We start from the raw sequence: 15,140 nt of genomic DNA on the forward strand, positions 1-15,140 counted from the left end.
GAAAATTTAGTCACCAAAAGTTAGTTCTACTAAAACAAGTGTGAAATAAAATTCAGGTTTATGGCAAGATAAGATAAAACTAAACACAAACTTTGAATTTTTGCTTTAAATTGTATAAAAATTAACATAATAAATAGAGACATTTTGACTTTAATCAATTCTTTAAAATGATCATTATTTATTGACTTACACAGAACACATTATATCCATTCATAGGAAGTTTTAAATATTCTTTCATTTGCTTATTCTAAAGATTTCATGTGAATTGCTTCATACAATATGTTGTGTCTTGTGACTAAAGTATTTCCTTAAAATAAAGGTTTGCAAAGTTCACCTATGATGTAACATGTATCAGTTCAGTTCAGTCACTCAGTCGTGTTTGATTCTTTCTGACCCCATGATCCACAGCACTCCAGGCCTCCCTGTCGACCAGCAACTCCTGGAGTCCAATCAAACCCATGTCCATCGAGTCGGTAATGGCATTTAACCATCTCATCCTCTGTCATCCCCTTCTCCTCCTGCCCTCAATCTTTCCCAGCATCAGGGTCTTTACAAATGAGTCAGCTCTTCCCATCAGGTGGCCAAAGTTTTGGAGTTTCAGCTTCAGCATCAGTCCTTCCAATGAACATCCAGGACTGATCTCCTTTAGGATGTACTGGTTGGATCTCCTTGCAGTCCAAGGGACTCTCCTGAGTCTTCTCCAACACCACAGTTCAAAAGCATCAATTCTTAGGTGTTCAGCTTTCTTTATAGTCCAATTCTCACATCCATACATGACCACTAGAAAAACCATAGCCTTGACTAGATGGATCTTTGTTGACAAAGTAATGTCTCTCCTTTTTAATATTCCATCTAGGCTGGTCATAACTTTCCTTCCAAGGAGTAAGCGTTTTTTAATTTCATGGCTGAAATCACCATCTGCAGTGATTTTGGAGCCCAGAAAAATAAAGTCAGCCACTGTTTCCCATCTATTTGCCATGGAGTGATGGTATCGGATGCCATGACCTTAGTTTTCTGAATGTTGAACTTTAAGCCAACTTTTCCACTCTCCTCTTTCACTTTTATCAAGAGGCTCTTTAGTTCTTCTTTGCTTTCTGCCATAAGGTTGTGTCATCTGCATATCTGAGGTTATTGGTATTTATCTCAGCAATCTTGATTCCAGCTTGTGCTTCTTCCAGCTCAGCGTTTCTCATGATGTACTCTGCATATAAGTTAAATAAGCAGGGTGACAATATACAGCCTTGACGTACTCCTTTTCCTATTTGGAACCAGTCTGTTGGTCCATGTCCAGTACTAACTGTTGCTTCCTGACCTGCATATAGGTTTTTCAAGAGGCAAGTCAGGTGGTCTGGTATTCCCATCTCTTTCAGAATTTTCCACAGTTTATATTGTGATCCACACAGTCAAAGGTTTTGGCATAATCAATGAATCAGAAATAGATGTTTTTTTCTGAAACTCTCTTGCTTTCTTGATGATCCAGCAGATGTTGGCAATTTGATCTCTGGTTCCTCTGTCTTTTCTAAAATCAGCTTGAACACCTGCAAGTTCAGGGTTCACATATTGCTGAAGCCTGGCTTGGAAAATTTTGAGTATTACTTTACTAGCGTGTGAGATGAGTTCAATTATGTGGTAGTTTGAGCATTCTTTGGCATTGCCTTTCTTTGCGATTAGAATGAAAACTGACCTTTGCCATTTCTGTGGCCACTGCTGAGTTTTCCAAATTTGCTGACAAATTGAGTGTAGCACTTTCAAAGCATCATCTTTCATGATTTGAAATAGCTCAACTGGAATTCCGTCACCTCCACTAGCTTTGTTCCTAGTGATGTTTCCTATGGCCCACTTGACTTCACATTCCAGGATGTCTGGTTCTAGCTGAGCGTGAGTAACATGTATACTCATTTTATTTTTTCTTTATTGCCATACTTTGGTCTATTGAATGGCTATATCACACTTTATTTATTCATCATCTTCTGATGGCCATTTGAGTTGTTTCTATTCTATAGCTGTCATTCATACTGCTTATGAACATTTTCACACATTTGCTTAAGTGGATTCATGCTTTCAGTTAGCTTGGCTAGATACTGAAGAGTAGATCCAGGCACAGATGTTTTTACTGGTAAATTCTACCAATACTTAAAAAAAAAAATCAATGCTTTCAACAATGCAGAAGAGGGCAACATTTGGGAGCTAGCCAATCAAAAATATAAAAGAAATGTAATTTCCAAGATTATTCTGTGAAAAAGAGTCATCCAGGCACCCTAACCAGTTAACATCTAGGAGTTTGCAACTGAGGCTATTTTTTTTTTTTCTTTATTGAGCCACTGTGTTTCTGAATCCCACTCTTACACCAGCATAGCCTGTTCCCTGACTATTACAGATTTTTTTTAAGAATAATACTTTTGAGGGATAAACTGTTCTTTATTTTACAAATTTTTTTCTTCTGTGAATAGGACTGTTTCTTCTGTGAATGTGGACTAGTTTCCACAGCTAGTAATGCCAAAACTACACTGTCTTCAATCAGCATTTCCAAAGAATGTCTGCCAGCAACATACATCTTTCAACAGCCCCTGGTATTTTCTTTAATGTTTTCTTTAATATAGCTATGAATTCTACTTTTTCAACTCTGATAATCATAGTACAATTTTGTTTAAAAAATCCAATCAGTGAGTGGTGATAAAGCATATTAAAACTAGAGTTAGGGTTTCTGGGTTCAAATGTGAGCTTGTTATTTAACTAGTGGAGCGACTGTGGACCACTATTTACTCTTTCTGCTCTGCAGTTTCCTCATCTGTAAATTGCAACCTTCAGGTACATTTTGAGGCATAGATCTAATGCTGGGGATACAATGTTGAGCAAAGCAAGCAAGAATCCTGAACTGAATAAGTTTATATGACAGTGTGTGTGGGAGGGGGAGGACCAGACAAGAAAAAAAATGCAAAAATGCTCTAACAAAATATTATTAATGATCAGATGTAGATACTTGTTATGGGAAACAAACATGAAAGGGAATACAGAACAGGTACAATTGTAAATAAAGTGGCAAGGATGTTTTTATTCAACAGAATAAGGGGGGGAAATGCAGTTGTCTATGAAGAGGAATTTCTGAATGAAGCAAAAATGGAAAAATCCCAGGTAGTATCAGGATTAGTATATACAGAAGAGATTAGTATATACTGAAGAAGATACCATGTGGTTAAATCAAAGTGAATATAATTGATACAATAGTAAGGAATGAGTTCATGGAGATTAGGAGTGGATGCAATGTTTTTATGGATTAGTGGGATCTTATGAAGATTTTCCATTTTACTCTTAGTGAGATGAGACTTGTAAGATTATTGAACAAAGTAATATATTCCAACTTACTCTTTAATAGTATGATCTCTCTGGCTCTTACATTGGCATTTAAATTCAAGAGGGACAAGGCCAAGCAGAGACAAGCCCAGACACCACAGCAATAATTCTAAGACTATGATGGTTCTTTGAAGGCAGCAGAAAAATGTTGAGAAGTAGTCAGGATTCAAATATATCTTATATTTTGAATCTATATACTATCTTGGTAGATTGAATGTGAGGTGTGTGAGATAAAGAGAAAATTTCAGGATTCCTTTTAAATCTTTGACTGAACAATTAGGAGGATGGCCTTCCATCACCTGAAATTAACATGTAGATGTTGCTATTATTTACCTGAATGTTATCTTGTGAAGAAAAACTCTTTTCACTCTATATCTAAAACCCTTTGAGTATTGGCTGGTAAATGGGAAATACTTAACAAAATGTATTATCATCATTCTATTTATCAATTATTTGACAGTAAATGCAGCTATCTATGTTTTTGGTATTTTTCTCTGTATCATACTTTTATTAAATAGCATTTTGGCATGACACTGTAAAAAAGTATATTATATTTTAAATTACTTCAGACTCCATTTTACATAAAATGTGGCATGCAGTAATATAACAAGGAGCGTTTAGGAAAATGAAAATGGTTGAAATATTTCATATGGCCTATAGATTACATAACATAATGCACATGTGTAATAACATTACTTATATTTATATTATCATAAAATATATTCAAAACTACATTATTATAAGAATAGTATTGTCAATTTATAGAGTTTAAGTTGCTTTATAGTTTACCTAATTTAAGAATTGTCCACATCATAGAATCTGTTCATAATATTTGTTTGCAGAAAATAAGAGGATACATTTCCTAATCATAGAAATGGAAATGAAAGCATAGTAAAAGCATAATTTACAAAAGTGGCTAGAAAACTGAAAAGGGCTCATATATATAGGAAAGAACATTATGCTTATGAATGATAACAAAGGAGACAAAAAGTATATTATTAAACTAATGAAAGCAAAGACAAGTAGCAATTACTCTAAGTAAAGAATCTAGAAATCATGGAAATCAGTCATGATAACTTCAAATGGCCTTGATAAATGATCAGTTTATCATGTAAACAAAGTATCCGAAAATAACATATTTAAAACACTTAAATTTGTTAATAGTTTTGAATTAGTAAAAATAATGTAAACTTTTAACTCCTAAGGGAGAATTGTACTTCTGCATATTATTATTATTAAAATAATCAAATATAGTATTTTAGAGAAAACAATATTAACTGTTTTTTTTTAATTTTTTTATTAGTTGGAGGCTAATTACTTCACAACATTTCAGTGGGTTTTGTCATACATTGATATGAATCAGCCATGGATTTACACGTCTTCCCCATCCCAATCCCCGCTCCCACCTCCCTCTCCACCCGATTCCTCTCGAAACATCCCACCCTCGCCTTCTCCCACAGAGTTCAAAAGTCTGTTCTGTATTTCTGTGTCTCTTTTTCTGTTTTGCATATAGGGTTATCATTACCATCTTTCTAAATTCCATATATATGTGTTAGTATGCTGTAATGTTCTTTGTCTTTCTGGCTTACTTCACTCTGTATAAGGGGCTCCAGCTTCATCCATCTCATTAGTACTGGTTCAAATGAATTCTTTTTAATGGCTGAGTAATATTCCATGGTGTATATGTACCACAGCTTCCTTATCCATTCATCTGCTGATGGGCATCTAGGTTGCTTCCATGTCCTGGCTATTATAAACAGTGCTGCGATGAACATTGCGGTGCACGTGTCTCTTTCAGATCTGGTTTCCTCAGTGTGTATGCCCAGAAGTGGGATTGCTGGGTCATATGGCAGTTCTATTTCCAGTTTTTTAAGAAATCTCCACACTGTTTTCCATAGCGGCTGTACTAGTTTGCATTCCCACCAACAGTGTAAGAGGGTTCCCTTTTCTCCACACCCTCTCCAGCATTTATTGCTTGTAGACTTTTGGATAGCAGCCATCCTGACTGGCGTGTAATGGTACCTCATTGTGGTTTTGATTTGCATTTCTCTAACAATGAGTGATGTTGAGCATCTTTTCATGTGTTTGTTAGCCATCTGTATGTCTTCTTTGGAGAAATGTCTGTTTAGTTCTTTGGCCCATTTTTTGATTGGGTCATTTATTTTTCTGGAATTGAGCTGCAGGGGTTGCTTGTATATTTTTGAGATTAATCCTTTGTCTGTTTCTTCATTTGCTATTACTTTCTCCCAATCTGAGGGCTGTCTTTTCACCTTACTTATAGTTTCCTTTGTAGTGCAAAAGCTTTTAAGTTTCATTAGGTCCCATTTGTTTAGTTTTGCTTTTATTTCCAATATTCTGGGAGGTGGGTCATAGAGGATCTTGCTGTGATTTATGTCGGAGAGTGTTTTGCCTATGTTCTCCTCTAGGAGTTTTATAGTTTCTGGTCTTACATTTAGATCTTGAATCCATTTTGAGTTTATTTTTGTGTATGGTGTTAGAAAGTGTTCTAGTTTCATTCTTTTACAAGTGGTTGACCAGCTTTCCCAGCACCACTTGTTAAAGAGGTTGTCTTTTTTCCATTGTATATCCTTGCCTCCTTTGTCGAAGATAAGGTGTCCATAGGTTCGTGGATTTATCTCTGGGCTTTCTATTCTGTTCCATTGATCTATATTTCTGTCTTTGTGCCAGTACCATACTGTCTTGATGACTGTGGCTTTGTAGTATAGTCTGAAGTCAGGCAGGTTGATTCCTCCAGTTCCATTCTTCTTTCTCAAGATTACTTTGGCTATTCGAGGTTTTTTGTATTTCCATACAAATTGTGAAATTCTTTGGTCTAGTTCTGTGAAAAATACTGTTGGTAGCTTGATAGGGATTGCATTGAATCTATAGACTGCTTTGGGTAGAATAGCCATTTTGACAATATTGATTCTTCCAATCCATGAACACGGTATGTTTCTCCATCTGTTTGTGCCCTCTTTGATTTCTTTCATCAGTGTTTTATAGTTTTCTATGTATAGGTCTTTTGTTTCTTTAGGTAGATATACTCCTAAGTATTTTATTCTTTTTGTTGCAATGGTGAATGGTATTGTTTCCTTAATTTCTCTTTCTGTTTTTTCATTGTTAGTATATAAGAATGCAAGGGATTTCTGTGTGTTAATTTTATATCCTGCAACTTTACTATATTCATTGATTAGCTCTAGTAATTTTCTGGTAGAGTCTTTAGGGTTTTCTATGTAGAGGATCATGTCATCTGCAAACAGTGAGAGTTTCACTTCTTCTTTTACTATCTGGATTCCTTTTACTTCTTTTTCTGCTCTGATTGCTGTGGCCAAAACTTCCAACACTATGTTGAATCGTACTGGTGAGAGTGGGCATCCTTGTCTTGTTCCTGATTTCAGGGGAAATGCTTTCAATTTTTCACCATTGAGGGTGATGCTTGCTGTGGGTTTGTCATATATAGCTTTTATTATGTTGAGGTATGTTCCTTCTATTCCTGCTTTTTGGAGAGTTTTAATCATAAATGAGTGTTGAATTTTGTCAAAGGCTTTCTCTGCTTCTATTGAGATAATCATATGGTTTTTATCTTTCAATTTGTTAATGTGGTGTATTACATTGATTGATTTGCGGATATTGAAGAATCCTTGCATTCCTGGGATAAAGCCCACTTGGTCATAGTGTATGATTTTTTTTAATATGTTGTTGGATTCTGTTTGCTAGAATTTTGTTAAGGATTTTTGCATCTATGTTCATCAGTGATATTGGCCTGTAGTTTTCTTTTTTTGTGACATCTTTGTCTGGTTTTGGAATTAGGGTGATGGTGGCCTCATAGAATGAGTTTGGAAGCTTACCTTCTTCTGCAATTTTCTGGAAGAGTTTGAGTAAGATAGGTGTTAGCTCTTCTCTAAATTTTTGGTAAAATTCAGCTGTGAAACCATCTGGTCCTGGGCTTTTGTTTGCTGGAAGATTTTTGATTACAGTTTCGATTTCCTTGCCTGTGATGGGTCTGTTAAGATCTTCTATTTCTTCCTGGTTCAGTTTTGGAAAGGTATACTTTTCTAAGAATTTGTCCATTTCATCCAAGTTGTCCATTTTATTGGCATAGAGCTGCTGGTAGTAGTCTCTTATGATCCTTTGTATTTCAGTGTTGTCTGTTGTGATCTCTCCATTTTCATTTCTAATTTTGCTAATTTGGTTCTTCTCTCTTTGTTTCTTATTGAGTCTTGCTAATGGTTTGTCAATTTTGTTTATTTTTTCAAAAAACCAGCTTTTAGCTTTGTTGATTTTTGCTATGGTCTCTTTAGTTTCTCTTGCATTTATTTGTGCCCTAATTTTTAAGATTTCTTTCCTTCTGCTAACCCTGGGGTTCTTCATTTCTTCCTTCTCTAATTGCTTTAGGTGTAGAGTTAGGTTATTCATTTGGCTTTTTTCTTGTTTCTTGATGTAAGCCTGTAATGCTATGAACCTTCCCCTTAGCACTGCTTTTACAGTGTCCCATAGGTTTTGGGTTGTTGTGTTTTCATTTTCATTCGTTTCTACACATATTTTGATTTCTTTTTTGATTTCTTCTATGATTTGTTGGTTATTCAGAAGCGTGTTATTTAGCCTTCATGTGTTTGAATTTTTAACAATTTTTTTCCTGTAATTGAGATCTAATCTTACTGCACTGTGGTCAGAAAAGATGACTGGAATAATTTCAATTTTTTTGAATTTTTCCAAGACTAGATTTATGGCCCAGGATGTGATCTATTCTGGAGAAGGTTCCGTGTGCACTTGAGAAAAAGGTGAAGTTGATTGTTTTGGGGTGAAATGTCCTATAGATATCAATTAGGTCTAGCTGGTCCATTGTGTCATTTAAGGTTTGTGTTTCCTTGTTAATTTTCTGTTTAGTTGATCTATCCATAGTTGTGAGTGGGGTATTAAAGTCTCCCACTCTTATTGTGTTACTATTAATTTCCTCTTTCATACTCGTTAGTGTTTGCTGTATATATTGTGGTGCTCCTATGTTGGGTGCATATATATTTATAATTGTTATATCTTCTTCTTGGATTGATCCTTTGATCATTATGTAGTGTCCTTCTTTGTCTCTTTTCACAGCCTTTATTTGAAAGTCTATTTTATCTGATATGAGTATTGCGACTCCTGCTTTCTTTTGGTCTCCGTTTGCATGAAATATTTTTTTCCAGCCCTTCACTTTTAGTCTGTATGTGTCTCTTGTTTTGAGGTGGGTCTCTTGTAGACAGCATATATAGGGTTCTTGTTTTTGTATCCATTCAGCCAATCTTTGTCTTTTGGTTGGGGCATTCAACCCATTTACATTTAGGGTAATTATTGATAGGTGTGGTCCCGTTGCCATTTACTTTGTAGTTTTGGGTTCACATTTATACAACCTTTCTGCATTTCCTGTCTAGAGAAGATCCTTTAGCATTTGTTGAAGAGCTGGTTTGGTGGTGCTGAATTCTCTCAGCTTTTGCTTATCTGTAAAGCTTTTAAATTCTCCTTCATATCTGAATGAGATCCTTGCTGGTTACAGTAATCTAGGTTGTAGGTTATTCTCTCTCATTACTTTCAGAACGTCCTGCCATTTCCTTCTGGCCTGGAGGGTTTCTATTGATAGATCAGCTGTTATCCTTATGGGAATCCCTTTGTGTGTTATTTGTTGTTTCTCCCTTGCTGCTTTTAATATTTGTTCTTTGTGTTTGATCTTTGTTAATTTGATTAATATGTGTCTTGGGGTGTTTCGCCTTGGGTTTATCCTGTTTGGGACTCTCTGGGTTTCTTGGACTTGGGTGGCTATTTCCTTCCCCATTTTAGGGAAGTTTTCAGCTATTATCTCCTCGGAGAAAACAATATTAATTTTTAAAAATGAAAGTTTATAACCACTATAGTGTGAATAAAAATGATCTATCTAGTTACAAAAGTTTAAACAAAAATTTTTAAATGCTTGGTAAATGAAAAATATGTTCTTAACCTTTAAATATCAGAGTAGATTCAGATTGAAATTTAATATTATATCCAAGAAAAACTTAAAAATAAGGGAAATTTTTAGCACTCTACCAGACTAAAATTGATGAGCTAACACAAAGTCTGAATTCATTGTAAATTTGTAGCTTTACAACTTATCTCTGTTAAGTAATTTAAAACAAATGAATTCAGCACTTAATTTAATTAATTTAATTTTAATTACCATAAAAAATCTATAGAAATTAGGAGAAAGGCAATTATACTTTAAAATACACAGAGGTTCAATTTAAAAGCAATTTATTGAAGTTTGTTAACACATCATAGAAAGGAAGGATTTTTTTAATATTTTCAGTCACTAAAGAGATATAACTGTCTGCAGATTTTTTTTTCATTTATTTTTATTAGTTGGAGGCTAATTATTTCACAACATTGCAGTGGGTTTTGTCATACATTGACATGAATCAGCCATGGAGTTACATGTATTCCCCTCCCACCTCCCTCTCCACCCGAGTCCTCTGGGTCTTCCCAGTGCACCAGGCCCGAGCACCTGTCTCATGCATCCAACCTGGGCTGGTGATCTGTTTCACTATAGACAATATACATGCTGTTTTCTCAAAACATCCCACCTTCGCCTTCTCCCACAGAGTCCAAAAGTCTGTTCTGTACATCTGTGTCTCTTTTTCTGTTTTCCATATAGGGTTATCATTACCATCTTTCTAAATTCCATATATATGTGTTAGTATACTGTGTTGGTGTTTATCTTTCTAGTTTACTTCACTCTGTATAATGGGCTCCAGTTTCATCCATCTCATTAGAACTGATTGAAATGAATTCTTTTTAATGACTGAGTAATAGTCCATGGTGTATATGTACCACAGCTTCCTTATCCATTCGTCTGCTAATGGGCATCTAGGTTGCTTCCATGTCCTGGCTATTATAAACAGTGCTTCGATGAACACTGGGGTGCATGTATCTCTTTCAGATCTGGTTTCCTCAGTGTGTATGCCCAGAAGTGGGATTGCTGGGTCATATGGCAGTTCTATTTCCAGTTTTTTAAGAAATCTCCACACTGTTCTCCATAGTGGCTGTACTAGTTTGCATTCCCACCAACAGTGTAAGAGGGTTCCCTTTTCTCCACACCCTCTCCAGCATTTATTGCTTGTAGACTTTTGGATAGCAGCCATCCTGACTGGCGTGTAATGGTACCTCATTGTGGTTTTGATTTGCATTTCTCTGATAATGAGTGATGTTGAGCATCTTTTCATGTGTTTGTAACTTGATGAATTTACAAACACTTCATGTCCAACGAATTGCAAAGTATAAATCTTTCCCATGTATCAAAAAACACATTCATCTTAGAATTCATTGACAATGAAATAGTCAAAGGTTAATCTTGTAAGTGTACACTGTAAACTGCAAAAAAATACATATGAAATGACAGAAGTATTGTTCTAGCACTAAAGTGTGCATATATATACACATATATGTGCATATATAATTATCAATCTGGAAGAAACTGTACAAAGTTATTAATTTTTAGGACATTTCTATTTCCTGAAATTTTAAATATTTTTCAAGTTTTCTCCAATATTGACAGGTACCATTTTAAATCCAAACCTGTGAGGTGCTGAGTTTTTTTCTTAGCTGTTTGTGTGTTTATCCTTTAAATTGACCAAAAGTAATTTTTTACAAACAAGAGAATATTCTGTAAGAATAAGATACTGCACATTAAAAATACTGAAGAAGTAAGAGTTTTCTAATGATAATGCCCTGTATTTAATAGTACTACCTTAAACACTTACATCAATTATATGATTTAATCTTTACAAAAACTCTATGGACCTGGATTCATAATTTATTATGTTTGATTGAAGAAATATTTTATTTAAGAGTTACACAGCTGAAAGAGTTGCAGCTCTAGAATCATAAGTCTGGAATGTTTGGTTCAAAAACAAGAGCATTCTGCTATACTGCTTTTCCACAAAGTAAATGAAATAAATTATAAAACTGCTAACATTGTTCCCAAAATGAAGCTCTTTTCCGTCATAAAAATACCCTGGATCTTCATGATGTACTTTAAAAGGTGGTAAAAGTAATTTCTGTTTTGCTAATCAGTTACCCTTAAAAACAGATACATTTGCACCATGGATTTAACATGTGTCAGTGTTTCCAATTACAATGTGGATTTCTAAAGGCATATTATAATAAATGTCCAGGAAAATATTTAGTCAAGCAAAGGATAATTCTACTGAATAAAAGAATAAATAAAGAACAGGTGAAGTCTTCAATTCATTTTTGAAGAAAGAAGAAGGAAATGCTATAGAGGGAAGAAGAAAAAAATAGCTTAAAAGTTCAGCATCACTGTTATTTTAATTGCTTTGAAACCTTTCTTTTCTGAATGACTCTACTGACAGCATTTTTCACTTCTTTGTTTCTAAGACTGTATATGAGGGGATTCAGCATGGGGATGACAATAGTACAAAAAACAAAAGCCACTTGATCCTTTCCCAAGGAGTAGGACTTATTTGGTTTTAGGTAAGTGAAAATCATAGTGCCATAAAAGATGGTTACTCCCAGGAGATGGGAGGCACAGGTAGAGAAAGCTTTCCACTTCCCTGAAGTGAAAGTAATTTTCAGGATGGTGAACAAGATGGACACATAGGACATGGATATTGTGATAAGACACAGCACTAGGGTACAGCCAGCAACAATGAATATCATGATTTCAATGTTGCGTGTGTCAGTGCAGGACAGGGATAGAATTGGGGATGTGTCACAGAAAAAGTGATAGATTACATTGGAGTCGCAGAAATGCAATTTGTTCATGCAAAACACATTGACAAAGGAATCTGTAAAGCCAATCAAATAAGATCCAAAGACAAGAGAACAGCATCGCCTGATGGACATTACAACAGGGTAATGCAGAGGGCTGCAGATAGCTACATAGCAATCATAGGCCATGGAGGAGAGAAGGAAACATTTAGTGGCACCCAAAAAGACAAAGAAATACATCTGAGTGGAGCAGTTCAGGTATGAAATAGTTTTGATAGAAGTCAGTAAGTTGTCTAGGGTTTTAGGGGTGATGACACTTGAGTAAATGAGGTCAAGAAATGACAAGTGACTGAGGAAAAAATACATGGGTGTGTGAAGCTTGGAATCCAGGCAGATTATCAGTATCATCCCCACATTCCCCAGCACAGTGATCAAGTACATCAGGAGGAAGAGGGTGAAGAGGACCAGCTGGATATCTTCAGAGTCTGTCAGTCCCATGAGGATGAAATCAGACAAAAGTGTGATATTCCTTTTACCCATAGTGTTCAAATGCTCTATACTGCTGAAAAAATCCAAGTTGAAACCTATCAGAAATTATTTCAAAAAGCTTTGTGTTTCTGTATATGACATGACATATTTATATTTGTTTAGCATTTCCAAGAACTGATGATAATGAGGTGTGGACTGTGTATGAAGAGCAAAATATGAATTTGATTCCCAATATAGAAATAGATGTAAATTGACATTTGAATACAACAAAAGGTAGTATATTGAATAGTTTGTATAAGATTGACACAGTTCTAAATGCTTCCCATTGTTAATACATCTAATGCCCACAGAATTATTAGCCACATTTTTCACATGAAAAAAAGGGAACAGAAATGGGTAATATAATGGTTAGAACCATTGAATGTTGGCTCTGTATTTCTACCAAGATAGATTTTCTCCAGAGAGCATGTCCATTACATTCCTGTCATAGTAATTTCAAATATGCCTATTAAAATGCTGTATATACATCATAAAAAATCATAATAGAATATTTTAATATACCATGCTTTTCTATTCCCCCAATATTATTTAATATTAATTAAAAATAGCTTTCAATCTTTGGACTTTAGTAGAGGTACCACATACATAGCATTACTTTCCAAAAGATACAAAGTTATCATAACCTGACCATTCAAAATCAAATTTCTTCCAAAACTATATTCCTAAATTGCTAAAAGACCATGATTATAAAAACTCTATATTTCTGGGTCCACCAGTCCTGGCACTACTGAAGGCAAATATATCTAAAATGATATCTGCATGCATACATTTCTGATATTATCCTTGCTTTATTTGATTTCAACTAAAACCTTCCAGTTTTGAAAATAATACCTACTGGGAGGCAAGGTTGATCAAAAAACACTTTTCTCCAAAATTATCTGTCTAGAAGTATGTCAACTTCAACATTTACTCACAAATAAAATATGAAGACCATTTCAGTTGAAAATTTCTGTACTATAATAATTTTTCCTTTGAGGTAAATTCTTTTTAAATTTTAGTGTAGTCATTCTGCTTTATTCTGAGGAAAAATTAATCAACCTAGAAATTTTGTTCAGTTCCTGATCAAATGTAAAATCTTCCAGGAACTTATGTCTAAAATGAATATCAGAAGCAGAGCAGAGTATGCCTTGCCTCTTATCCTAATAATTCCAGGGCACCTCATATACCAGGGATTGATTGCAACATTTCGTCATCCCTGTGGACCAATTTCCAAGGAAGAATTCGTCATATCTCCAAGGGCAAAAGAGACTTGGCATATCTTCAAGGACTAGATTGCAGGTATGCTAGGTCATGAGAAACTAAATGTCTTCCTTTCCAAGACCTACAGTGAAGGGCCTAATGATTTGATATTCCTGTATGATGCTCTAAATTTTTGCCTGGGTGGTAGAGAAACTATTTCTAGAGAAATACTTACTTACTCATGCCTGAAACTGTAAGGGAAGGTATGATACTTTTTTCACAATGAGTCTTTTATATTTAATTGTGTGATACTATATGGGAGGGGATATTTTCATTAGAAACAAATTGAGAATTTAACAAAATTGAAGGAATGATATGTATTTCCATACAAATTGTGAAATTATTTGTTCTAGTTCTGTGAAAAATACCGTTGGTAGCTTGATAGGGATTGCACTGAATCTATAGATTGCTTTGGGTAGCATAGCCATTTTCACAATGTTGATTTTTCCAATCCATGAACACGGTATGTTTCTCCATCTATTTGTGTCCTCTTTGATTTCCTTCATCAGTGTTTTGTAGTTTTCTATATATAGGTCTTTCGTTTCTTTAGGTATATATACTCCTAATTATTTTATTCTTTTTGTTGCAATGGTGAATGGTATTGTTTCCTTAATTTCTCTTTCTGTTTTCTCATTATTAGTGTATAGGAATGCAAAGGATTTCTGTGTGTTAATTTTATCTCCTGCAACATTATTGTAATCATTGATTAGCTCTAGTAATTTTCTGGTAGAGTCTTTAGGGTTTTCTATGTAGAGGATCATGTCGTCTGCAAAGAGTGAGAGTTTTACTTATTCTTTTCCTATCTGTATTCCTTTTATTTCTTTTTCTGCTTTGATTGCTGTGGCCAACACTTCCAAAACTATGTTGAATAGTAGTGGTGAGAGTGGGCACCCTTGTCTTGTTCCTGACTTTAAGGGAAATGCTTTCAATTTTTCACCATTGAGGGTAATGTTTGCTGTGGATTTGTCATATATAGTTTTTAGTATGTTGAGGTATGCTCCTTCTATTCCTGCTTTCTGGAGAGTTTTTGTCATAAATGGATACAAAGGATTAATCTCAAAAATATACAAGCAACTCCTGCAGCTCAATTCCAGAAAAATAAATGACCCAACCAAAAAATGGGCCAAAGAACTAAACAGACATTTCTCCAAAGAAGACATACAGATGGCTAACAAACACATGAAACGATGTTCAAATCACTCATTATCAGAGAAATGCAAATCAAAACCACAATGAGGTACCAATACACGCCAGTCAGGATGGCTGCT

General features: G+C 34.9%; 1 protein-coding gene across 1 annotated transcript; it reads right to left on the reverse strand.

Annotated features, from left to right (window-relative positions):
* Positions 1 to 11,676: 11,676 nt before the first annotated feature.
* LOC133055828 (olfactory receptor 8H1-like) lies at positions 11,677 to 12,624 on the reverse strand. Its single transcript, XM_061140925.1, has one exon. It carries the CDS (start codon positions 12,622 to 12,624, stop codon positions 11,677 to 11,679), a length of 948 nt encoding a protein of 315 aa, XP_060996908.1.
* Positions 12,625 to 15,140: the final 2,516 nt, after the last annotated feature.

This window comes from Dama dama, chromosome 5 (assembly GCF_033118175.1).
Source record: "Dama dama isolate Ldn47 chromosome 5, ASM3311817v1, whole genome shotgun sequence".
Lineage (NCBI taxonomy): Eukaryota > Metazoa > Chordata > Mammalia > Artiodactyla > Cervidae > Dama > Dama dama.